The sequence below is a fragment of the Bombus vosnesenskii genome, unplaced genomic scaffold (genome assembly GCF_011952255.1).
Source record: "Bombus vosnesenskii isolate JDL3184/JDL3185 unplaced genomic scaffold, Bvos_JDL3184-5_v1.1 scf7180000013295, whole genome shotgun sequence".
Classification (NCBI taxonomy): Eukaryota; Metazoa; Arthropoda; class Insecta; order Hymenoptera; family Apidae; genus Bombus; species Bombus vosnesenskii.
This window is the reverse complement of record NW_022882946.1, coordinates 875,657-901,750: the sequence shown is the minus strand read 5'-3', so window position 1 is coordinate 901,750 and position 26,094 is coordinate 875,657. Positions and strand designations below refer to the sequence as shown.

The 26,094-nt window shown below is 42.7% G+C and overlaps 2 protein-coding genes across 2 annotated transcripts; both read left to right on the top strand.

Moving 5' to 3' along the window:
* The first annotated feature begins 8,618 nt into the window (after positions 1–8,618).
* Positions 8,619–11,474, top strand: LOC117233246. Its single transcript, XM_033493374.1, has 5 exons — positions 8,619–9,083; positions 9,709–9,969; positions 10,435–10,688; positions 10,965–11,339; positions 11,452–11,474. The coding sequence occupies exons 1-5, from the start codon at positions 8,659–8,661 to the stop codon at positions 11,472–11,474; spliced, it is 1,338 nt and encodes a 445-aa protein (XP_033349265.1). The 5' UTR covers positions 8,619–8,658.
* Positions 11,475–15,948: 4,474 nt separating this feature from the next.
* On the top strand, positions 15,949–25,431 carry LOC117233335 (fatty acyl-CoA reductase 1-like). The gene is made up of 4 exons (XM_033493533.1): positions 15,949–16,654; positions 19,668–20,147; positions 22,150–22,377; positions 25,077–25,431. Exons 1-4 carry the CDS (start codon positions 16,470–16,472, stop codon positions 25,408–25,410), a joined length of 1,227 nt encoding a protein of 408 aa, XP_033349424.1. The 5' UTR covers positions 15,949–16,469; the 3' UTR covers positions 25,411–25,431.
* Positions 25,432–26,094: the final 663 nt, after the last annotated feature.

Below are 26,094 nucleotides of genomic sequence, written 5' to 3'. Positions count from 1 at the left end.
CCTTTCGTTTATCCACCTTTGCTATTCGATCGCTATCGTTTCAACGAAAACGACGTTGTTAATACCACAGTATTGTATCAAATTCGAAGACGCGAAAACCGAGTTACGTAAAATTTGCTTTCTTTCGTCGCTTTTCGATCGGAAGAACGATAAATTAAGCTCGTGTTCTCCGGTTATTAGAAAATACGCGAACGTTCCGAGTTTTTGGAGCGTTTACGTTAGGGCCGATGGAACTGGGATCGTTACGCGATCGTCGATTCACGTAGCTAATACGTTGCAAAAGCATTTCGATAGCACCATCTATTTAACACGCACGCGAAAAGAAACATGATCGAAGCGATGATTTTCACTCGGTACTGGAACAAAGAGACTGATTTATCATTCGGATATCGATCAGAAACTGCGATGCAATTTCGACCACTTGAAAATTAATACTGCGCGATATGACAGGTGTGTGTATGTGTGTGTGTGTGTGTGATACGCGACGCGGAAAAGTGATTATATCGTTAATCATCCCCGCGATCGGTGTAGCTAGCGGATCCGTCTCTTTGTTTTTATTCCAACCGAACGGCTGGTTGATTGGGCCAATGGAAAAATCGTCGAAAATGGTTCGTTAATTATCGGTATTTCGTATCGATGGGCCGACGTCGATGGGACGCTGCGATTAACATGCAAATCTACTCTCTTCCGATGTAGATTATTTCAAGAATCACCGATTCATAATTAACGCTGGAAATCCATCAGGCGACAGCGCGGTAGGCTCGGCCGGATCGCTTCGTTTTAAAATATGCCGCACCGATTGTCGTCTCCGCGTTAATTAATGCGCTCGTACGAAGAATCGTGCGAAATGTTTCTGTCTGTCCCCCTTTCCCTTCGTCGGCTCCCTTTAAAAGAGCCACGTTGTACCACGATGTTCCTTTTCCGATCGGAGAGCCACACAGAAAATCCAGACGCGGATCTTTATTTCCAACAACTCTGTAATTCGAACTGATATACGAGGTCATCTCATTACTGGATATACGCGTAATTAGTTCAGTTGCATCGTGTAGGTACGCGTGCTGCCGCACATGCGACGTAGATCTACAAACTACGTCAATTTCTATTACACTGGCGCTACGTGCCACGGCTTTCCGATAGAATCAACCAAAATAAAGTCGTTCGCTGCAAACTAATCGCATACCATAGTAACGATCGATCGCTTTATATTTTATACGCATTTCATTTTCCGATTATCCATGACAATCAAATTTCATTTTCACCGCGTAATACTCGAATAAAAGATTTAAACGGTTACGTACACGGCATGATGGCATGCAGCGCAATATATTTTCCATAAACGTGAAATTCATAAGCCTGTGTTTATGAACAAACACGCCAAGTAAATTCTGTCGTTTCCGTCACAGAAACTCGACCTAAAAGGATGAAAATATTCGCGTTGTTTGAAATATCTCGGGTTCAATTTTTTAAACACGCATCTCCGACATTCGGAGAAACTCGTTACGCGTGAAACGTCCGCGCCACGGTTTGCCCAGATTTCGCGCGTCTCTTGCGCTCTTTTATTTGTATTAAGACATCGTGATACTGTTTCGTGGCCGTGACGTGGGTTTGTATTAACGCCGTGTAATTATACGCGAACGGATGCAAATCAAAGGCAACGCAAAGCTGGTTAAAAACCGACAAACGCGTATTTCGAGGGAAGAAGAGTAACGGTCGTAACTGTTACAGGGCAATAAACGTATATAACTTTATACAAATAAAGTGATCTCTCATTTTCAGAGTATGGCGACCGAATAACAGAGATGGCAAGCGGCCAAAGTAACAGACGAGTCAAAGCTCCGTCGTAAATCCTAATCAATAGAGTTTTTATGCGCTTTTGATCAATTTAAAGACGGAAAAATACCCACAGAATGCATATAATACACAAAGGAATGTAAAATATTCGATGTATCACTCGTGGTAATTTCTAACAGTAGAAACAAATTGCTGTGTAAGTTGCATTTCTTCGATTCTCTTCGTAAATATCCGTAGTCTGGTAACGAGTTTTCTAACGATCGATTCGCACGATTATTGCCGTGTTCCTGTTTTCACGGCTGCCAATTATTTGACCCGTTCCTGGAACACAGCTCGAACTACTAGCGTCGAGGCGCGTTGACACCTCGCAACGTGACACACCATGTTCCCCTACACGGCGGTAAGATTCCAGATCCCATTATCCTCGACTCGATGGATCTTCCACAATGGCTTTGCTGCAAAATTTAATAAATGCGCTTTCGCTTGAACATCGGTAACTTGTCGGAATAGAGAGGGTTTATTCTTAAAAATGATCGTATTTCCGAATCAATGATTTCCGTGCGCGTACCGGAACGTGCTCCAACGGTAGCAACGGCAGCAAAGGCAGCGATGGTAGTAACAGCAACAGCAGCAGCAGCAGCAGCAGCAGCAGCAAACTGACTTTTCTCTTTAAAACCCAGAGGGGATAGTCGTGGAACGAAGAGAATCCAGAGAAAGGAGAGAGAGGGATTCTCCCCTATCTTTTCGCGTGCTTTCCACGACCAGCTCATTTATCAAGCTGGCTTCCATTAATATCCGACAAAATAGTACAGGGACGCGTGACATCCCATAGAAGTCATGGCTGTCCGGCAAGCGGTACCAGGTTCTGCATCTCACGGTGCCTATATCTGGCAGAGTTTCGCACGCGTCTCTAAGGCCACGTTTTCGGATAGCATGGCTGACCGACTCGGCTCCCTCGAGCGTATGCCGCGTGACGCGATTAGTAATGTTCATCCGATGCTCTCTCGTGCGAGTTTGCAAGCAATATCATACTACCAAGTACGAAGCGGCGGTCGACTCCGAACCTCCTTTGCTTCCGAACTACGTTTCCACACTTCCCGCTACTTAATTGCTAATCTTTCTAAATTACAATATCCTTCTTCTTACAACCTGTTCTGAGAATTATCTCAACGTCTTCGGCATGCCGATACGTTTCCTCTGTTATTTAACGATACGAATTACAAATATTAAATTCTTTCAGGCCCAAGGATACTTCGGTACGATTACGTACGACAAATCGATAGATACCGCGAAAGCGAAAAAAAACTTAAAAAAAAAAAAAAAGAAAACTGGACAAAACTGTTTGTATCCCCCGTTGAGCAATGAAAGGAACAGATAAGCAACGATATTACGCACGTTGCATTATATAATGTAACGATATAAAAGAATCGTACTTCGAAATTCCCATTACCCGGAGTCCGTTAGTTGCGTTACGAAAAGCGGAAACGAAGAAAATAAGTTGGTACAATAAAGCATAATGTTTTCAATTTTCAAACATTTATATAGACTGGGAAAGATAAGCGGCAAGTCGATCGCATTACTAAGTAAAATTTCATCGTTGCTTTTTGTTACGAATTAGATGAAAATTGTTTAAAATTCTTTTAAACCGACGAACGAGACGTATATGCTTGGAAAAAGTCACGTAATCCACGGAAATGTACGGAATTGCGTTTGATTCCACGCAAACACGGACGACTGCACGCATTCGCTTTCCCATCTTATCCTCGGATTTCTAGTGATTTAGTCCAAGTCATAGGGATTTGTTTGCGCAAAAGCTTTGCAACGTGTTTTCTATTAGAAAGCTTAGGCGTGCTCCTACGGACAGGTCCGTATCGCGTTCACCTATCGTTAATCGAAGATCGGGAAGCTTTCGGAAGCGATTCAACAAGGAGATTTATTACGAAAGTTAATCGAATGGCGGCTTTGGTGAAACGAGAAACTTGTACTTATTGTTAGTTAGTATACTTTACCGAGTAAGGTTACGTTGCGTTCACTTTCTATTCCTACTTTCTATTTTCACGCTGTTAATCGACAGAACTACGATAGGAACAATAGAAGCGGTGCTTATCAACAGCTTCGTCGATCGAAACTAAAAGCAGCGTTCCTTTTAACGCGGTACCGTGGAGACTTTGGGTGTGTTCTTCATCTCGGTACGTTAAGATCGTTAAAGTGTGTACTTCAAAATGCAAATAAAGAGGCAGTGAAGGCGGTAACGCGGGCGCTTTGAAAAACTTTGAAAAACGATAAAGACCTACGGGTATAGGATTGTTCGACGAGTGGTAAGTTTTGCCGATAATGGGACTATCGACGTTCCTTGTTTTTCTTCGACTACTACCGCCGGCAGCTTTGTCGATAGCGCTACCGACAACGTCCGGTTTCCCGCGCCATCCGCTCCGTTCATGCGAAATGGAAAAAACGATTATGGACGAGACGCGACCAATCTCACCTAAATGTCAATCGTAATTAAATTGCGTCTCGATTATTCCTTTCTCTACAGATATCTAGACCTTTGCAGGTTAACCAAGCGCGCGACGAGCTTATATTTGAGAAATTTACAACGTTAAAAACGTCCAGTGGACGTTCGAGTTTGACCAATTAGGCTCTTAGAATAGAATTAAAATGGCGCAACGGACGATTACAGATCGAGGCTGAAGCTTTTAAACAGACGTCGCCCGAAGATAACAAGAATTTGTCCTGCAGCGATCGTGATTGTTGAACTGTACAAAAGTTCGTTGTACTTGTACATAGAAGAGTCATAATCCGGCGCCCAAACCCTGGCACAACCAACTTCAACCGGAGTAATATTAATTTTCAAATTTATCTCGTTAGCTTTAAAACGTGGGTAAAATGCGAAGTAGAAGGCGCGAACCTCGAGATGCTTTTATTCCTTCGAGTGCTTTGTCAAATCGAAAAGGGTGGAAGATCCAACGTTCAAGTCCAACGCATCCTCTGTGCCGGTCGAGAAAGACGTGGAAAACAAGGTCGGGTCGTCCAACGTTGATCGATATTTTCCAATAATTCTTATCGCTGATCAGAGTTCTGGAGGACGAGGATATTTTTCTTATTTGCAATTTCGCTCGATCGAGCTGCGAATAAATAATATCGAGCTTGCGCCTTTCACGTTTCCCCATTGACTCTCAAATTACAGAATATCTCGCGACACTCGTCGATATTCCAAAGCAATTAAACTTCTCCTCCCCTCGAGCTTTTTGTCCAGCCGGTTTTTGCGTCTGGCTTTCTTCTTCGCGGCTTTCTCCATTACTTATCGGCAGCCTTTGTGCAGAGTTCGCATTAAAGCGGCCTTTATCCACTTCTTCTCCTTCTCTTCGATTAATTCAGTCTATTGTGACAAGCCACGCTCGAAGGACCTGTTCGTTTAGGTTCGCGAACCAACTAATACGCACCCGGCTTCTCCTCGCATCTGCTTATCGTTGTAATCTTCATTTGCGATATTTATCGGAAAGATTCTCTATGCTATTCGCAGTATTACGATTTTCCTGCAAGTTACGCCTTCCAATTTTTAAATACCAAGATTTAAAAAAAATTGCTTTATATTATTAGACGGAGCATCTGTTTTAAACTATATCGATCAACGATCAAATAACTGTTACATCCATTTGCTTCCATTCATTCCATGCGTTTGTCTTTAAATATTGGATATATTTTTACACGCGCATTTATTATCAACATTGTCGACGTACCTCTACTCGCAACCTTTTGGCGCTACTTTCTTTCGTACTCTCCATTTTCATGTACTCTGACGATGATGCTACGTTGCGCGTTCGGATATTTAAAAAGTTTTGAAATACCAGCAGAGAAGCTAAACTCGTGCTTACCATAGTAACTCCCCGAATTTTGATCGGCCGATTTGAAAGTCAATACACCGTCGCATCCCGGAGATCCTTTAAAACGAATTAAAGTTGCAACGCGTTTGAAAATTTCCATTTCGAGTCGTCTCGACGGCGCGCGAATCTGGAGGTCTGGATGGATACCGAGCAACTTGATCTATGTAATTTTCTTTTGCAGCGTATTGTAACACGGATCGATAGACCGACTCAGACGGTTCCTTTCAGACTTTATTTTCTGCTCGCCAACTTTTATTTATACGAGGTGTTTTCGACCGTAAAGTCGGTTTATACGCGTCAACCCGGCCAAATACGCGTTCACACTCGCATTCCACATCCCTGAGAAAGCGAATCCTGCGTCTCCGACAAATTCCATCGATCGTCATATTGTTAATTCTCGTTGATAAAATTCTCTGCTAAATATTTGTATTAATTTGAAAACTCGATCGGACGAAAGGCGTATACGAGGCCTATAACTTTGTGTATGTATCTTCACCTCTCGATATCGATGAACAAACAGCCCATTGCTGCGGAAAATGAGCTTTCCTTCCGTCATAGTTTATTGCACCGTGACTCGAAGGGAATCAAAGATACAAAAGGTTTCAATAACCGGAGGCTTTTCTGGCAGGTACACTTGCGCGTCGTCTCCCAAATGGATTTCGCATTGTCGTGCCGGAAGCTGCATGGCACGCTTTATTTCCTCTTTTCCCTCGGCGACGCATCCTGATGTACCAATCGAATCCTGATACGGAATTGTCGCGGACGCGTTCGTTGCAGCCCATTAATTTTGAAATTCGTCCAGCTAGGAGACGATTTTCATAGGAGCGCGATACGCTGTTCCTGTCCCTTCTATTCCGTTTTTCTCCGGTTTCCTGTTCGAAATTTTCGCGAATGGAACACTTCCTATCAGCTGTACGGTAGGACGGCTTAAGCGGAACACTTCTTAAATGGAGTTCTGTTCTTGCACAATGGCAGTCTGCGACAGGACCCTTAGATGCACGACTCCGACGAACACGGGCTTAGGTTTGACGAAAAGGCTACACCGTGCCCACTATGGTTCGTCGTTTCGAGGGACGAAATGGATCAAAAGCGCGAGAAAGCTCCCAATCGTCAAATGGATTTCTCTATCGCGACGTTCTAGGTTTCTATTTCTGTTATTTTTCATCAAACACTCTAGGAATCGTATAAACTGTCCTCCGTTTCTCTTTGCGACTCTGCTCGATGGTCCCCGGTTTTTACATGGCTGAATTTCCCTTACCGCGAACATCGTTATAAACGTTATAATCCGCTTGCTTGTTTTTGATTGGGTTTGACACAAGTAGAATCGGCTACAGCCAAGTATCGGTATGATTTTACATTATCCTATTAATAGACTGTTTCGACGTGGTGGGTATTACTTTAAATTGCAAACTGAAAGCGACTGATCTAGGGAGCGCGAGTGCCTCCAAAGTATATATATAACGTTATATATAAATGTATGTTTACGTTAATAATTAAGGATTGAAATTCAAACATTTTCTTTATATCGGGATAAAATTACTCAGCTCGTCGTTTCAATTGGAAACGTTCCGAAAAATTAAAAACAGATCTCCGTAAAAACTTTTTCCTTTAGCAGGAATATAGAAACGCGAGAAGTCATGATTATTTAACATATAAATCGTGGAAGCTCCTGTTCGAAAGATCGAAAGATGGAAAGATCGAAAGATCGAAGGATCGCCAACAGGTTGACTCTGAATGCCAGTTGTTATCCCATTTTATTTCGCGTACAAAAGCGGAGGAAGACGATAAAAAATGAAGTTTTCAGGCGAAGCATTTGGGATCCGGGAATTGTATTTCCAGCATAAATTTCGGCTGGTCGATGGCTTTCCCGGTGGGAGAAAAACAGCGTAACAACCATCCTAACTTCTCGCTCATCGCGTATTCTAGTCAGCAGTTTTGGAAGAGCGAGTAGCGTCCAATCCAAAGCTGAAACTGGGTCAACATTTGCTCGCCAATCTGAGAAAAGAACGAAATACGTTCGCAAGAACAGACCGCCTCTGCGATGTCGAACGAGATCCAACCAGATAGTTTCTCACCATTGATCGGAAACTTCTGTTTTTCGTCCGATTTAGAAATTCTCATCCGAAACGTTCGTCCGTTGTCACAAATCCAATTAAACGTTCGACGTTTGTCTCGATGATTTTTCACTAAAATCTGTCATTCGCGTGTTTCGAACGGTCACTTTCGTTTAATATCGATGTGTCGAGCTTTTCTCAAAAGTATAATTCTTTCTGCAAAATGCGTATCGCGATCGATGTAAACCGGAACCATGTTAACGGTTTTCCGAGATAACAACAAAGATAACGTTTGCACGTTTAATAATTCGTCGAGCTTCGTGAACTATGCATTACGTAAGGAATGGTTTAAGTGCATAGCACATAAACAATTTCGAGGACAGTGAACACGATCCTCGATATACCTGCGTACGTGTTACAATATATTACGTTAGTTTCGTTCGTTTTGCTTGCTTCTTCATACGCTATTTGCGGAAACTTGCGTACTATTCGAAATCGAAGAGCGACAAATGCATTGCATTTATCGACGAGTCTGAGATATCTTCGATGTTTCCTCTCCGGATCGATTCGTTGGCCACGCGAAACGCAAACGACTGTGCGCTGTTAAAAGAATTAAGAGAGATCTTTAATCAAAAGAATTAAGAGAAACGAATGGGAAAAATAATAATAATTATTAAAAAATTAAAATTTATATTTGTCCAGGTTAGATCGAAACCGGAAGAATAAGTTTTTCTTTCATTTCGATTTGCATTTGAAGCGTGGATTCGATTTCATCTGAAGTTATGTCCATAAATTCTCATGCGATCCAAACACGCTCGTTCGTTTTTATACGATCCAATGTACAAATATTTAAATATTTATCTTACTTTAAATTGACATGGTCGGGAGGAACAGCGTGGAATTGAGACGAAATATGGAAATTGCAGACGATGAAAATAATATGGTACGCGTTCCTACATTTGTACGTATTCCCTGTATGTTGCGCAATCGAACAACAGACGACGTCGCCAATTATAATATCAACGACGGGCACTACCGAGAACCTGGGAAAAACGGAAAAAGACGAGGAGCAAGAGGAGGAGCAGAAGGAAATTGAGGCCGTGCCGATGACGGAACAGGTTATGGATGCCAACATAAAAATAACCGACGTGCCGGACGTGGAAGAAACCACCGAACACTGGGACGCAAACTGGGACAAGAACAAGGTTATACGAGATGTCGCCTATTATATTCGTGCGCACAAATTTCAAGACTATGATCGTCGTTATTACAAGCGGCTGGAAGATTCGCCGAGCAGACTTTACGAGGAATTTCCGAAACCACCTTTAAGGTCTTTGCATTGGGAAGTACGCAGGTACCGGTGGTAGCCATCCGATCGTTATCAATTCCAAAGCGAATTATTCGATGTACGTATCGCTAAATCATATTTCATGACTGGAAATTGGAATCTACTAATCGATTCAAAGCAAGAAATTTCATTCGTATCTCGTAACGTGCAATTCGATTTCCAGCAATAAATGATATCTGCTGGTACTACTTCTAAATAATCTAATAATCGAAGAAATAATTAGATCTACGTTTCTAAATCAAAAGTTGCCTCGTTGTATAAAGTAGCAAGATGTGCGTGAAAATTTCTCATCGTTCGTTGCGTAACATTACGCGTGTTATTTTATACCGTTCGATGTATTGATTTATATATTAACTTTGCTGTATCGTCGAGAAACCAAATAAATTATTTTTTCATTATTCGTTTCGTACGCTCAAAATACTACCGGTTTATTGTTAAAGCGATACGCGGCTTTCAAGAACCGATCGTTAACGATGGTATGTCTATTTAATCTCAGTTCGTTCGATTTCGATACGTACATCGATTGGCTAGTTTGAAATACAATATTTAGCAATAAAAGCGAGAAATCCAAATCAAGATGAAAAAAACTGTGTAAATGTGGATAACAACGATGTTGGACCATTGTACGCAGACACTGCGAGGCAAGCTTCGTCGAATGCCTGAAATATATCGAAAGCATCGTTAAACTGACTGCTCTGAAGCGAGAAGACGACATTGTCACGATCATGAAAGAACAAAAATGGAATCTAGCGAACAACGCCAAGCAAATTCAAGCCGCTCAAAAGGATTGTCTTGCAGGTCAGAGACGCGACGATCTAACCATGCCACCCTTTCAAGGTCCAATAGGCAAGTACCCGCGCTTTCATCCAAGCCTTTCTAATAAAAACGGAAGGTTACCGATCGATATGGAAAACGATCTCTCCAATAAGATATTTTTTGTTTTCCGATACTCGATAACCTTCAACTCTTTCATGTTCGCGATGTTTTACTTTTTTCTTCCGTGAAACATCGAATTTCAACGAGGAAAGTATATCAGAGAAAAATCCAGGGGCCGATAGAGCAATTCGATTATCGGAAAATGGTCGTACAAAAAGGTACTTAGGAAAGTCCGAGTCAGTGACACATGCCATCGCCGCAAAGTGCATCGCCGAATGACTAAACTAAACATAGTCATCGTTGCCTTTCGATCAAACTCTTGCAATTCGTATTTGCGAAATGGAATTTATATACCGTTCGAACGCTCTCGGTCTTACGCGCATTCCCGAATGCTCGTTGGACACCGACACGCCGGGCACGTCATATTATAAATAGAAGAAAATTTGGACTTAGAACGGTTTCAGTGGCGCACTACGGTCAGTTACTACATGTGCTGGTACACGATGCTCGGCGTTCCAGAATTGAGCATTTTCGGAGAGTCGTGCGATAACCACGCCAATTGTCGGGTCGAATCCGACTCCGGGAACGAAGACCCGAGAACCGATGACACGATACCATATGCTTGCGCCCTTTATAGTTTCTGTCCGGATCATTGTTGCCCCATGAAACATATCCGGGATATGACGGATTGCCATCAGTCGCGGGACAATCCCTGTTACGCTGGGAACCCACCGGGTGCGTAGAAATCACCTTACACTGCCACCATAAGCGGATTCTCACCATTTTCGATCCCACCGCTCCACCTAATTTCCTATCGGATATTCCATTACTTCGCCAGTCAAAGACACTGTCATCGTGTTTCACGCTTACCGCCAGACGTTTCTTAATCGACTATTTAATTCTAGTTTTTCAAAGATATTTCGTTTTTCGTGATCGTGATCGTACGAGAAAGCCATTTTCGATAAATTTCAAAGGAATATCGAAGGAAACTTCCTTCTTGATTTTTTACAGCTCACAGGGAATGTACATTGAATCGACAAGAAAATCGAGATTTCCCGAGCTTGGTGGCAAATCAGATCAACATCAGCTGCGAATGTCCTGATCCCGGATACGAATGGTCCTCCAGATTCGGTCTTTGCGTCGACGTGAACGAGTGCGCTCGAGGTGAACACGGCTGCTCGACGGAGGACGGAGAAACGTGCGTCAACCTACCCGGCGGTTACGAGTGCGTTTGCAAGTTCGGCTACGTTTACGATCCAGATCAGAGAGAGTGTGTTTTCAGCTCCGATATCCAACAAATCTTACTAGGGTGGAAAGAGGAGTCGAATGTCACAGAAAAGAAGAGCGTCATCGACACGATCGTCAAAACGATCGCGAGATCGTCTGGTAATCATCTCGTAACCAGTCATGCGATACTTTGTACCGTGATCGTACAGATTTTCTCCTATAACGGTTTTTTCGTTGTAATCATCGAGTTGTAAAGATTATATGTTTCTAGATTTAGACCACGTAACTTGTTAAGTGGCGCAGTTAGTTGATAAAATAGAATTTAGTTTTTGAAACTTGGATTAAACTTCCTACGAAAATCAGTTTACCGTTTGGGCGATATAAGCGGAAAGAAAAGAAATAAAATTCGAAAATCTGTATCTTATCTTCCGTTGATCGTTGGATCGTAATGGAGAAATCTGTGTCCGTAACAATCCGAATTTTAGTCTCATCGATTGATAGCGCGATCCCATGTCTTTCGCGCGGTTATCTCCATCAAATGCTTATTTGCTCTACTAAGAGAAAAATAATGTTCTCCCGTGGTTCGCGATATTTGGCATAGCAATCGCAGATTAAACGGCAAATAGAAAGTTCTAATGCGTTTTCTGTTTTGAAATGGCCCACGCTCGACGAGTCGTTTCATTTACCACGAAATCATAATTATACAATTTCCAACAGTTCTTAAACGTAAATCCTTCGTAAAAGTACTAAGGTACGTACACGCGGCGGTCAAAGCGTAGATTTCTGTATGTAGTTAATTTCAATATACGAGCAATCGCAAAACGTAAAACGATTGTTCGATGAGAAACCAGTCCGCGATCTCGGCCGCGTAAAAACCTTCGATCGGAAGGAAAATCATATCGGAGAGATTTACGGGTGGGCGTTATTAGAAAGTTGTTCTTGGCGACAAACGATTCTGCGTGTTAGTTTACTATATATTACTATATACTATAGGCTCTCACGCGACCTCTTGATCAGTCACAATGAATACTATACTCGGGAAGGGAAGGTGCGGCACGACGCGTGATAAAATGATCTAACATAGAGCAAGAGCACTTTAAGAAATTGGAAATTATACTGGTGATGCGTGGGCAAGTTTAAAGACGTCGTTACTTCCGTACGCTACAACCCTTGCGGCGTTTGCGCGCTTTCACCGGAACATGCTTGAAACGACGCTGTTCATTTTTCGCGTAAGTCGCGTCCAATACAAGATTCAGCGAAACCGAAACGCAACGATCTTCGAGGGATCGAGTACTTCGCGTTTAGTCTAGACGTTCTTTGGGAAATTTTTTAATTCAGTGACAGTTTGTTCCTTCGCGTGGATTCAGCTTTTCAAGAAGATTTCATTAAGCCGAGGTATCCGTCGAGTTGAAATTGAAATCTTGCTTGACTTTCGCGTGTCCAAAAGGCGTCCTTTTAAATTTAATCCCCGTCGCTCTTACGCTATTTTCGAGTTATTAAAACTTTCGCTGCGTTTCAAATCCGTCTCATCGCGATCAAAGCCTCATTTGGAAAAACATCGTCATCAGTGGCACGCTATCTGTTCAAATCTGTTTAAATCTGTTCAACGAAAAGAGAAAAACCGAAGGGAAAACTGAAACGATAGAAGATACCTACGTGTTCTTTATTGTTGTGGACCACGCTGCGGAAGAAACTGGTTTGGTTTGGCATACGCTTCTTCGCGATTAACAGCTATACGCTTTGTATTCGAGCCGAAAGCGCTCGTGTGATCCGAAAATACCGAGAAAAATAGATCGTCTGAAACGCCATGTTTCCAATTGTTTGTTGTTACACGGTTTATTATTGCACCTTCGTGTGGTTAATACGCAACGCTCGGATATTGCGGGATAATAATTTGTAAATGTTTTCTTACTAAACAGCTACACGTGGCGCGATTTAAAATTCTAATTTTGCGTGCAACCGGTTGCGCGTGTGTCTTACCACTTATCGCTTATCACGCTACACCTCCACACTTTTGTCCCTTCGTCTTGCGCATTGTATTCGCAAACCTAATCGCGTAGAGTTAATATTTTCGGGCAGCTTTTCACGCAAAACTTTTACGTCCGATTTCCTCAATTTTTGTTAATTCCTTTTTCAATGATTACAACGCACGAACGGCCGAATAAAAAATACACGTAGTTCCGGTGAAACAGCAGATATGAAAACAAATCGCAATTAAAAGCGCAAACTTTTAAATCGTTCATTTCGCTTTTACGGCCAAATAAAACCCCCTCGTTCCGTTCAATTACGATGTTTCCACCGTTACACGGGTCGCACGATAATTTCGTATCGAAATGGTTATTAATTTACGGTAATTAACTCACGACCCGTTGTACCAGCTGACTATATAATTTTACATTAGCCTCGTTGCCGACGAGACGTATTCATAGAAATGTATACGTACGTATACAACGAATAACGATCGTTTTTCTTGTTACTTGTGTGCAACAATACCGGCGATGACGTAATCGATATCTATTCGATAGTATCGGTGTACCGTTCGCGTTCGGTTACATCCGAATCGCATTTTGGGTTTAATTTTTATAACGTTTTTCGATGTTTCGTCGAAATTAAAATACGTATAATATATACTTCTACGTTTCCTATCGATCTGTGAAATTCGTAAATGTAAAAAAGTTTCAGGCAGCCGGCGTTCGAACTCTGTCGTTTAGTTCGACCAAGATTTTGTAATCTTGTTCGGTCTAAATTCGAGCAGCGACATTCTATTAAGTAGCAATCGATATCGATTCGGGTAACCACCGGAATTGCAAATTCTGAAAGCGCTTACGGTAATTGCGATGGCGATCCTAGAACGAGACACCGATTCCATAACGTATATCGTTCTATTTATAATTTCCGAGTTGTTGCCGCGTGCCGCTCCGCGGCGATTCACATCCGTTCGACGCAAACAGAACAGCTACGTACATTCGTACACGTAGAATCCCGCCTCCGAGACTTTACGCTCCGTTATAAGCATCGCGTGCAAAGTTTTATCGTCTCCATGTTTCCGATTGATCGCTTTATCGCGTAAATAAATTCTCCAAAAGTCTTTCAAGATGGCGAAGAGGATAAAGCGATGTTTTAGGAGGAAAGCGACGCAAAGAACAGGGGGAAAAATAGGGAAAAGCGAAAATTTATCAACGTCGGTAGGTATGTCAGAAAGGTGAGCGACAGAACGAAACACGTTCGTGATGCGTGCAAACACTGTCATCGATAGGGAAACGGATATCGACATGCCTTGATAACGAACGTGTCTATGTGAAAACGGTGACGCAGGCTGCGCGGCTTTGCAAGTACGCGTAGCTCGCGGTTCCTTTCGAATTGGCTGGAATTTATATTCGCAAACAGCATAACTGGCACGTCCGAAGGTAGACCATAGATACGATACCCCGCGACGAAACATACGGCTTCGCCCGCGGCAAACCTGTACATATTCATGCATGCGAATATAGCTAGAGGGAAAAAGTGGGTAGCCGGTCGTATCGCGTTACAGGGAAATTGCGCGCCGTTGCGCTGCATCGTCCGGCCGGAAAGGTGAAAAAACCTACCAGCTACCGGTGTTTCTGGTGCCGCGAATTCTGTTTGTAATTATTCAGCATAGTGACGACGATTATTATGCTGGCCGGCAACTTACTCCGATTGCGCCTACCATTTCGTCGTCCAAATGCAAATTAACGATCGTTTCATTTCCGCGAGACTGTTCCGCGGGTCATAATCGAGAAATCGTACAGCGTGTCCTTTGGTATTCATTGAAAAAGTTGTCGATGACGTTAAATCTGGCAGCAACCGGTAGTTCTGCACTCGCTGTAGATGTGAACGTGGTAGTGGTCATGGTCCGGAGACCGAAATCGAGGCTGGTCCGAATCGCAACCCGAGTCGCAACGTAGAAGCGTCTACGGTTCACGGTGAAATTCCATCGAATCTTCTTCGTTCTGGCTTGCTATGTTAAAATAGAAGGATTCGTCTTTTAACGAAACAAACAAATACAACCGATTACGGTTTCCGTCTACCAAGCCGTATCTTTCGAGCGGAAAGTCCTTCGTACCACGAAGAGTCTATAAAATCCTATTGTACGGGACAATCTGATATCCAAGCTATTTTGTTTCTCAATGGGTTTTAACAGACAGAGTTCCATCGTACTTTCTGTCGCGATTGTCGTCTCTATGAAATGAAAACGCGAACAGCCTCGGTTTAGAAGGATAACGTTGTCCTTAGGAAATCGTTGTTACGCGCACGTTTCAGCGTTTATAAACGAATAAACGCGTTACCTTCAAACTTTTCCTCGGATACGATGGCAGAACCACTTGACGCTAGACTCGATGTTGTTGGCAATCTTGGCTTATGTACCGGCAGTCTCGTTTACATGGAGACTTATCGAACGTTTGCGAAGCGTCTATACACGATCAAGGAGTGTCCGGGCCACGTTGTTGGTCCGACTGTAATAACGGTTTGCGACACGCCGCGTTAAAGGGAAACCCTCTTAACGCAAACATCTTAAGCTTCGAATCGAATTAAATTGGTCGACGAGACGAGTCCGTCCACGATCGTCGATATCGAGCTCCTAGATGAAATACGAAAGGTATTCGAAATTATCGGAAAACAAGTTCTCCAGCGATGACAAAGTTTCGTCGTTAAAAAAGTAGTTGAAAGGGAAGACAGCGCCGCCGCCGCCGCCGCCGCCGCCGCCGCGTTCTCGATTAATTTCATCGATAAATAAATTCGCTGTATCTGCTCGTGGATAGCTCGTAAATACTCATTAAGACGGCAAATCGACAGGTTAATTGGTTGAAGTAGAACTTTACTCTTCGGTTTCTGAATAGTTCCTTTAATTCGTTCTCGACAAAATCGCCCTGAAAATTTATTGTTTTCGCTGTTGGCGAATTTCACCATTTTCACTTCGTTGCCTGCGAACTTTCGAAGCGATAAGATAACGCATCGAATACCTCCGCAAAAACGCAAGAGGTTCTTTGAGCGCTACAAGGTGAACGTTACGAGTGGAACTTTCAAAGAGCAGAACCGGTTTCTCGGAGGAAACGGCTCGAGTCCGAGCAACGATCTCTCGAGACGAATCACTCCGAGTTTAGGAAACGCAGACGTAAACACGACTGGAATCGATCGACTTCCGGGGTCGAAGGCTAGAACGCAACGATGAAATAGTAAAAGGAAGCCTGCTGCGGTATGCCGGTGGGACAAGAGCCGGTTAGGTAAATCGGTTGCTTTCTTTTCCCACTGGTCAGTCAGTCATCGAGCATGGCTCTACGCGACTGGTACGCGAATCGTGAGCTGCTCCTAACGGGAGTTACTAGTGACGTAGGACGTGCGTTGCTGGAAAAGATTCTCCGTTCATTCCCCGATGTAAAGGTTTACGCGATCGTCCGGTCCCGGCACGGCTTCGACAAAGACGACAGGATAAAGAACATCTTTCTGTCGCCACGGTAGGAACGCCTGCTTTCTTTCCTATCTTCTTTCTAGAGTCGAGGTTGAGAGACGGTGTTTAAAGAACCGACATCTAGATACGATCGTGACTCGAATCGAAGAGTCGCGATGGTGCGTCGAGTGTGTTTGTTAAACGATTTGCCAACGACGAGTATAGTATTTTAATTCGGTTGAAAATTAGCTCGAGTTAACAACGCGCGTAAATTTATAAGAACTTCTGTATTTTACAAGAGCTTGGGTATCGTAGGTACATATTGCGGACTTGCGTTGAAATTTCCTACTGTAAATAATTACGGAACAAAAGCTCGCACGTTTGGTTAATTCGTGCAAACGGTCGGCCTATGCTCGGCGTTGATCGAAGCACAAGTATTTTACCGTGCTGCTTTAACCATTTCGCTTTCCTCGTTATTTTGCTTTCCAAGAACAATGGTTCAGCCCTCGTTCGGAAAACAGATATTATCAAGATCGTTATTCGCGCAATAAAGCCGTAAATAATGTACAGCTCGAAACGGTGCATATACAAAAAGAAATGGGCGTTAACGCGAATAAAGCTTACAACAACAATGTGCGCGAACGCAATGAACCCAGGACGTAATAATATCTCCAATTATTTACTTCTGCGATATCTGTTTTTTGGTCGTTTATTACCTTAGTTTCATTAGCTATTTGTTTTCACAAAGCTAATTCGCCTTTTAATCAAGCATACAAATGACAGCAAGGATTAAACGTTGAAGCATTTATTCGTCATTTTTTCTCGTTCTTTCGATCTTTCCTTACGCGCAATATCATTCGCACGTTGCATGTTGTACCCCGTATATACGTTAAACATTGCATCTCACTTTAATCAGCCATTCGTTAGATCCTTCCATTCTAGTCAAAGCTTCGTTAGACGAAACGGCGGCTGTAAATTAGCTTCCCCGTCTGCTCGCTACAACCGTGTCAGCTCGTTTAACTATTTCAAGTACTTATAACGTTACAACGTTGTAAGGGAGAGAGGGAGACAGAGGTGAAAATATAGAACAAAATGTTTGTCAAAATAAATCGTGACTCGTGAACATCGCATGATACCCGTATATCTTCGTTCGTGCACAGTATCCGGTCAGAAATCGATAGTTTCTTCCAAATTATTTCCCAGATAATTAACTCAACCAAGGAATAAAAAAGAAACGAGTAACTTGTTTATCTTCCATCCAGATTTCGTAATAAGTCCTCGCAGCGTTAAATGGACCTACCGCTTTTCACGATTTACCACTGGCGAGTGCGCGTTACGACAATTAAGGGGGTATTCTAGTCTAGAGGCATGAATTTCGGACGGTTTTCGAAGCTCTGTACAAACGAAACAAAAAATATTTTTGTTATCCTTCTTTTTAGCATTTGTTTATTGATATTTTAAGATTACGTAAAAAATTCACCGAAAAAGAACTCAAAATTCACAAAGTTATGAGCTGACAAAGTGGGTGGTGCTAAAAAAAAAAGGGTATCCTGGCGTGTACGATTTCAACCCTTCTGGTCATCTGAAGCAATAAAACCGAACGGATTCTTAATTAGTATAGATGCGGTTATAGCATGAACCTTGGAAAAGTCAAAACAATATTTTTTCACAAAATGACGGCCGTTTGAAAAAATTTTCCTTTTTGGCATGTTTTTTTGGCAATTCCGTATTTTTTAAAAATAGTAAAATTAAAAATTTTTGATCTGAGCGTGGTTGAGGCGATAGAGGAATGTATAAAGAACATTCACACCAAATTTCAAATAAATCGGTTCATTAGAACTTGAGATATCGTGCACCCCGACTCGAAAAAAGTAGTTTCGAGAAAAACGCGTTTAAAGTTTTGAGACGAGTTTACTCGAACAACGTCTACCGTCTACTGTTCGTTTGTTCCGGTCGGACCGGAGCAGATGCCGCGTCACAAAAACGGCTGTAACTCATAAAATAATTGAAATTTTGAAAAATCCTTCCAAGGGCATATTCTTGAATGTCTAAACTTTGGAAATATGGAAAAAAAGTTGTTCGATTTTTTCAAATTTCTAGACTAGAATACCCCCTTAAACGTAACCTCCGAGCGATAAATGTCGCTCTGATGTATTTACAATTGGTATAATGTCTCTCTTGCGAGAAAAATTGACGCTTTCGTTATGATAATAGACGGAACAAAATTCAACCGAGATGAAATAAGATATAAGTTTCGTCAAAAGCATCTATTAAAGAATATCGTTATACTCCGAAGTGCTGTGAAAAGAACGTACGAGCACGCTGACGTAGCATCAACGGTGGGTATTGTGAGTTGTACGATAAAAATAAAACGATACTTGGAAACCGCGCGATCCAACGTGAATCTATCTACCACAAAAGGATTATGTTCGTGGTTAGCTGTCTTCTAGTAACAAGAAAATATCGATGATAAATCGCTGACATAATAGCAGACGGATTATAGTGTAACGAACAATAATAGGAGTCTTCGTAGTCGAGGGGGTGGAGAAGGACTGTCTGCGACGTCCTTAACTACCGCTGTAGCAAACACCGACAACACGCTATTGGTTGCGTACGTTGCGCGGTATACACTTTGAAAGAACGATGATACATCGACAAGAAAAGGGATGAAAAAGCTTTGTCGAAAGAAAGCGATAGAGACGTTGTGATTCCGCGCTTAATTCGTTCGATGAATTTTTAATCGGCGCGAACGCCACGCTTAATTACAAAGTTATCTTTCGTTTCGAGATATTCGTTATCCTCGGCTTTGCAACAATGCGTAATCCGGTAATTACCCTTTAACAGGTTAATTACAGGTGTTAATAAAAGTATCGACTAAGAAATAAGTAGATGCTTTCACTTTTTTCTTTCATTGTGCGGTAGTACCGTTAGAATTGCAAACAATTCGCCGATATACGAGCCAGAGACGAAGAGAAGGTGGCCCATAATTCTCGACGTCTTTGAATTAAATTGGCGAGTTAAGTCTGGCCGTGATCCAATTGAACAAACAACGAGTTCCTCGTTCGATTCGTTTGCTACAGATTCGAGAGACTGAGACAGGAGGCCCCAAACGCGATTTCTCGGGTGAAGGCGTTAGAGGGTAATTTATTGTACGATGGACTGGGCACGACGAGGGCGGACAAGGAACTGTTACGAAACGTGAGCGTGGTGTTGCACGCGGCTGGTCCGTACAACGAGGTATTTCGACTCTGCCAGAAACTGCCACGTCTTCGAGCAGTGGCAGCGATCACGAGCATTTTCCATCACGAGGGTCGAATCGCCGAATCGTTGGAGAAAGAAGAGGAGGCGATCGACGGACCCGTGGCTCTGGTGCGAGTTCCGCTGGTCGGACCTGCACTGCGCGAGCCTATGCCTGGCTTCGTCGATCTTCTCAAAGGACCGACGGCTCTGATGGTAGGAGCCGGCCTCGCCTTCGGTAACTCGGAGTTTCAAGCGGAAATCATTCCGATCGACTTGACGGTCAACACCCTGATCGCCGTTGCTTGGGAACGAGCCACCGCGTAAGTACCCTTTTCCTGCTTCTCTTCCTTTTCCTCCGTCTCCTCATTCTCGCTGATTTCTCCGCTACTTTTACGCTAAGACGACACGATTCGGATTAAACGGTTCGTTCGTCTTACGAATAAAAGCCACTGATACAACGATTTTTTTTACTTACGAGGAAAAAGAATCGAAATCGACTCGTAAGAGACACAGATATCTCGAAGTTCGCCTTGAAAGAAGACGACTTCGCGTCGTGTGGAACCATCGACTGATCGTTAAGGAAGCTTTACCGGCAGTAAATTTGCGTTTAATTACACGCGAGTGACCACCGGGTAACGAAGGCGATGTGCTTCGCGAGCTAATAAGGATCACTGGTTAATAAGGACCAATTGTTCCGGAAAACTGCTGTCTCCTCGAGTTACTTTGACGCGATAATTACCGGTCGAAAGGTAATTTCTCGCTTCGTTATAGTTATCTATTAGAGAAATAGAGAAAGTTAATCGGTGCGGGAAAACGCGCAATTAGTTCTTACGTAAATCGCGTGTCGAATAATGAAACGGGGATTGAACAACAGCAACTAGTTTAAAAGACCGAAATTCAAATTGACGCGGTAGCTCGATGGAAAACAAAGCGGTAAATGGTATCCAACAAGTCGAAATAATAACGGAACAAAGAGTCGAAGAACTGAGACTACGTTTAAGGCGCGCGTGTAAACAGCGAGTCTGTGTATTCGATTCACAGACCGTTGCCTTTCTCGCTGTTCTCGAACAGCTCTAAAACGTAGCGATTAAAATTAACGCCAAACGAACGCGGTTTCGTTTTACTGGAGCGTTCAAATCTCTTTTGAGAGAGAAGGCAGCAGTTTACGCGGTCAACGTTTATTGCATCGAGCAATACCGGGCGGAGAGTCGCATTAAAATACCCTCGGTTACCGTTTCATCAGCAATCACGCACGGAGACAAAGGATTTTTCTAAATTACTTAGTTGTCCGTCTGTCGCGACTTTTCAAATACTCGTAAAGCGATACCTGCTCCTTCGTTACTGTACGTTATAGGTTAATATCGAGCGTTTGTCGATTTTGAATTTAACCGCAAATCGTTTAGACAGCTAAAGCTATAAATTCGTTAAAATTTTTAGCAAGCTTTTTGTACGTACTTCTCCTTTTCTCAGAAAAAAAGAAAATAAAAATTGCGCGACGTTTTCTTTAAGATTTTAAGACTAAAAGTTTAAGCGGCCAATTTGTATGTATTTATATCCTCATGATACTATACGACCGAACGATACGTAATAACTCGACGTTTCCTGCCGACCTGTATCTCCACGCTTTCCCTTCGTTCTGTCTTAGCTGCGAAACGAAGCGCGAGTAAGTCGCGAGATCGTATCGTAGCAGGTACGGCCAATGCCCGTGAAAATTCCCTTAATTCTCGTGTTTTTAAAACGACGGTAAAAATCAATGTTAAATCGCCAAAGCCGGAGATAGCTGCAAAAGTTGAATTTCTGAAGAGCGATCGTAATATAAGATAGGTTTAACCGTGAGTTGTGGCTACAAAATATACGATGGGTTGTGACGCTGATTTAAAATAAGTGGATAGAGAATGGGAAAGGGCAAATAACAAAGGTAAATAAGGTTCTGAAAAACGCGAGGATCAGGGAGGATTCCTATAAAAATACAAGTAAAAGAGCTCGGTGGTCAGAGTTATAAAGGTTGGAGTATCCACTTACATACTAAAACCGAAAATCCGACGGATTTACGAGGGTACAGATGAAGTTATTTCCTTTAATCTTGCCACGAGAGATAGTTCAAGCTTCGTAAATTCCAATGATACGTCAAACGGTTTTGCGAAATTCTCGAAACTGATCAAATAGAGATCGTTTTGCTCTTTACGATATATGCTTTCTCCTTCTGTGTAAGTACTATACCGCTGTCGCTTCCGTTTATTCTCGCGTGTTGAAATTTTACCAAACGATCCAAGGTACGTTGAATTACAAACGAATTTATAATTGTCCTTTGAATTGTTGCAGAAAAAATGTAGAAACCGCAGTGGTGTGTAACGCGGTCTCTATAGGATGCACATGGGGCGATCTGATTGAAAAAGGTCGACGGGGTAATCAAAAGTTTGCGTATCCGACTTTCGGCATCCGAGGGATGACATCTGTGGTAGCGCTGTATCGGACTCTGGTGTTGCTTCTCGAATGGTTGCCATCTACGCTCTGTGACACGATTCTCGGACTGGTAGGAGCAAAGAAAAGGTATAACGAACTGGAAATTTACGATATTTTGAATTTTGATTCGAGTCGCACAGTCGAATGCACTACTTTGGGGTTTTCGTTATCGCTATAGCGATATACAACGATTCTCGTGACTTAGACGTTCGTCAGGAATTTAATCGTAATTTCGCAATTTCTGCCGAACTTTGATGGGGACGCGTTCTATGTTAGCCTATTCAAAAGCGACAACGAGACAAGGATCAACGAACAGACGAGTTAAGTTATCGGACACGAGACGAAGCTGCTTGGATGAAGTTTCCGGAAAGAAGGTTTCGAAGAAGATTTTCAGGAAAGTTTGCTGACGGTAGGGAGCGGCGTGGTGGCGCAGAGGTTGCATTCGGCTATAAGAGCCGATGCTAGGAAATGGTCCACAGGCATACTTGGCAAACGCGCTGCAATCGTAAAAGTAAAAGTTATTCGAAACTACGATTTAGGTGAATACCTAAAATAAACAGGTTTTCCACGACGGTATCCGAATCGACGAGACAGAGAAAGCAAGGAGGAGGAAGTGAAAAGGGCAGTTCGGGAAAGAAGGCAAAAAGTGTAACAGTCGAAAGGAAACTCGTTTTCCCCGCGGGAACTTGCGGACTCGTTCTCTGATTGCTTTTAAAAATCGCGAGTTTGCCCCGGCAACGAGCAAACTTCCCGAAAATCTTGATAGCTTTCATTGAAATGCGTTTCTTTGCAGGTCCGCGTGATTCCAACTTTTCTTTCTTTCTGTTCTTTGTCCAATATCGGAGAAGCTACGGAGTACGTACGATTAATCGCGTCAAATGCGTACCATTCGTATTTCTTTTAATCGACAATAACATTCGAGCTGGCTCCTCTGTACACGAAGCGTCGCTTCATAGACGCGCATTAGACGCGTTGATGCTAAGGATACGCTTCCATGCAACGATCGGTGTAAATTAATGTCCACCTGCCTACGAAACAGCAGCGAATAGCTTTCGTGGTGTCGACTGGCGTTAACATTGTCAACAGTGAGGCGTACGTTGCAGCTGCAGGTATAAACGAATGTAGCGACTAGGAACGCGTTTTCCTCGTATTTCCTCGACATTGTAATAATCAGACTAAAATATCCTTGTAAATATCAAATACTACAGAATTAAGTCGAAATGCGTGCCAGAATGTATCGTAAGATTTCAATTTAGTATCTTTGGCTGAAAAACCACGATAATAACAATGATAACAACGCCAACAACAATAATGATAATAATCGAGTTGCGCGTAACAATACCGTTATTATTGTTACGTATTTACAAAGTCCTACTATATCATGGATAAAGTAGAGCAAATTAGTGCAGCGCAGCGTAATGGACCAGGTTGAGCGAGATACGTCAATGCTATTATTTACGTACTCCAGCATGTCGTTGAAACTGTTCGTCAAACCGTTAATTCCAGTTCACGTCTTGTTTCTTTGAAGCGCACTTCAGAGATCATAGAAACGCTTCGATAAACGACTAAATGTCTATTACTTATCGAATAGCATATCGAATAATCGTAACGACCAGCTTCGTTCGCCTTGCTTTCGATGTCTTCTGGCTATGACTAAAAGGATCGTGCCACACACTCCTAAAGCATACGGAGAGCGAAAAACACGGTATCGCTTCAGTCGCTCTTTGCAGATATCCAAATCCGCGTTAAGAAACTTTTATTAACTCCGTCTCTTTCGTTTATTACCGGTTATAGCGACCAATCTCTTCTCGACAAATAATTCGCGATATCGTACGAACGTTTGTACGTCAAACGCGCCTAGTTTTGAGAAAATATTTCGCAAATTCGATTTCGTGTCCCATCGGAAAATGTCCCGAGGCTACGTCGCAGGAGCTTACGCGTCTTTATTACTTGGAAAAGTCAAACATCGTCGTCGAGGAACTTTTACAATTACGTACGTTGGACGGTCGAAAGGCGAAATCGAGTGCAGCTCATCGATCTGCGTACGATCGCACGGTTAGGAACGTCGTCTTGCACGCGGTGTCGTGAGCTCGACGTCTCTGCAGCCGTTTATCAGTCAGAGGAAATTACGGTACCCTACTGCGTCTAATTGCGTTAATCGATTAAACAGCGGAACAATACTTTCGACTAATTATAACCTGCGTGTGTACGCGAAGGCAAAGACAAATTAGCGAGACACCGATTTCTCGTCGTGTGTCTCCGAGTAGAAAGCGAGAAGAGAAGAATAGAAAATATCGAGCGAAGTTTAAGGAGGACGTGAGAGATTCGCTAATGAAATCGCGATGAGTCGATGTCGAAGGAACTTAGTCTCGACAAATTCGAACTCGCAGAACTGTTGTAACTGGAGAAGCGTAATTCCGCTTTGGTTGTAACGTCTCGTTCTTGCTCCACTCGTCGGCTTCAAGGGCCACGGTTGATATCTCGAAATGCAACGAGCGAGATAAGTCCTATTTGAAAATTGAATCGAAGCAAGCGAACGATTATACCTATGTATGTGTATGTATTTACGAGCGTGCAACACGTAAGAGGAAAGTAAAACAAGAGTGGAGAGAAAAACGGCGATGCGACAGAAAGGGAATCTGCTCGCGAGAGAAACAGATGCGAATCGTTCAAGTTGGAAATAACAGAAGTTGGAGGCAAGGGAGGTGGTATTAGGGTTCGAACAAAACGGTGGTAGGACGAGGAGGAAAGAGATCAGTGGAAGTAAAACCTTTGCTTCTCCGCAGGTTTCTCGAGGAACACCGGAGAGTTCGTAATGCACTTCGATCTCTTGAGTCAATTTCATCGAGGCCGTGGTCAGTAGAGAGGAATCGCGTGTACTTGCTTCAGCAACGTCTCACCCCAGAAGACCAAGATGCATTTCCGGTTTCCACGGAAATCGACGTCGAGAGTTACGTTCTGTGCGCTGCGGCTGCTGCCAAGAAGTATTGCGTGGACGAGAGCAATATCAGCCTCGTAAAAATCTTCCGACTACTTTTCTTCTTTCTTATCGCGGCATCCCTCTTCTGCGCGTTCTTCCTCAACGGATATCACGTGCTTGCAAAGCACGATGAACTCTGAGCCAGTTTTAACTTCACACTTAAGGCGTAAAATTTACCTACGCGTTTAAAGTCTGTGTTCGAACGTTCGAGTAACGAATGTACTTTTGAATAGCAATAGCGCGAAAGCTATCTTATGACACTTTGTCTTTCCAATTAATACGTTTAATTCACGTAGCTTAAAATACCTCGCGATAAAAAAAGCTGGAAATACATGAAATTAAGAGGAAGAGCGTATTATGGTTTTGCGTTTATAGCTGTATATTACGCGAAACTTTGTCAAGGAAGATACACGGTATATCGATACGTCTTCCGAACGGTCATAGTTGTACATAACGATAAGGAAAATTACCACAATATATGCGATTTGAACCTCGAATTCGAAATCAACTATCCTGACGTATTTATTTCTACGTACATATTTACATCGGATTAAAAGCAACTTTTGCGCCACACGGAGGTTGCTAAAAAACGAAGTAATTTTTCCCCCGAGTAGATTCCGCTTTGGTAAAAGGAAGACGCTGCTTACAAGCGGAAATCCTTCTTTTTCCTCTTTAGAGCGTACATCTTACTACGAACGTAATCGTATAATAACGCTAGAATCCAGCGAGTTAATTTGAATGCCGCTCTTGCCGAAGACGATCATGGTATTGCTCAAACTACCGGCCGAATAATCGAAGGAAAAGTTTGCACAGCGAGAGAAATT

Bases quoted from the DNA above. Each gene is read 5' to 3' on its own strand.
- LOC117233335 (XM_033493533.1), top strand. From the start codon at position 16,470: ATGGCTCTACGCGACTGGTACGCGAATCGTGAGCTGCTCCTAACGGGA. The intron at 16,655-19,667 runs GTAGGAACGCCT...CGTTTGCTACAG, and splicing joins AACATCTTTCTGTCGCCACG to ATTCGAGAGACTGAGACAGG. The intron at 22,378-25,076 runs GTATAACGAACT...GCTTCTCCGCAG, and splicing joins CTGGTAGGAGCAAAGAAAAG to GTTTCTCGAGGAACACCGGA.
- LOC117233246 (XM_033493374.1), top strand. From the start codon at position 8,659: ATGAAAATAATATGGTACGCGTTCCTACATTTGTACGTATTCCCTGTA. The intron at 9,084-9,708 runs GTACCGGTGGTA...CATTGTACGCAG, and splicing joins TTGCATTGGGAAGTACGCAG to ACACTGCGAGGCAAGCTTCG. The intron at 10,689-10,964 runs GTGCGTAGAAAT...GATTTTTTACAG, and splicing joins TTACGCTGGGAACCCACCGG to CTCACAGGGAATGTACATTG.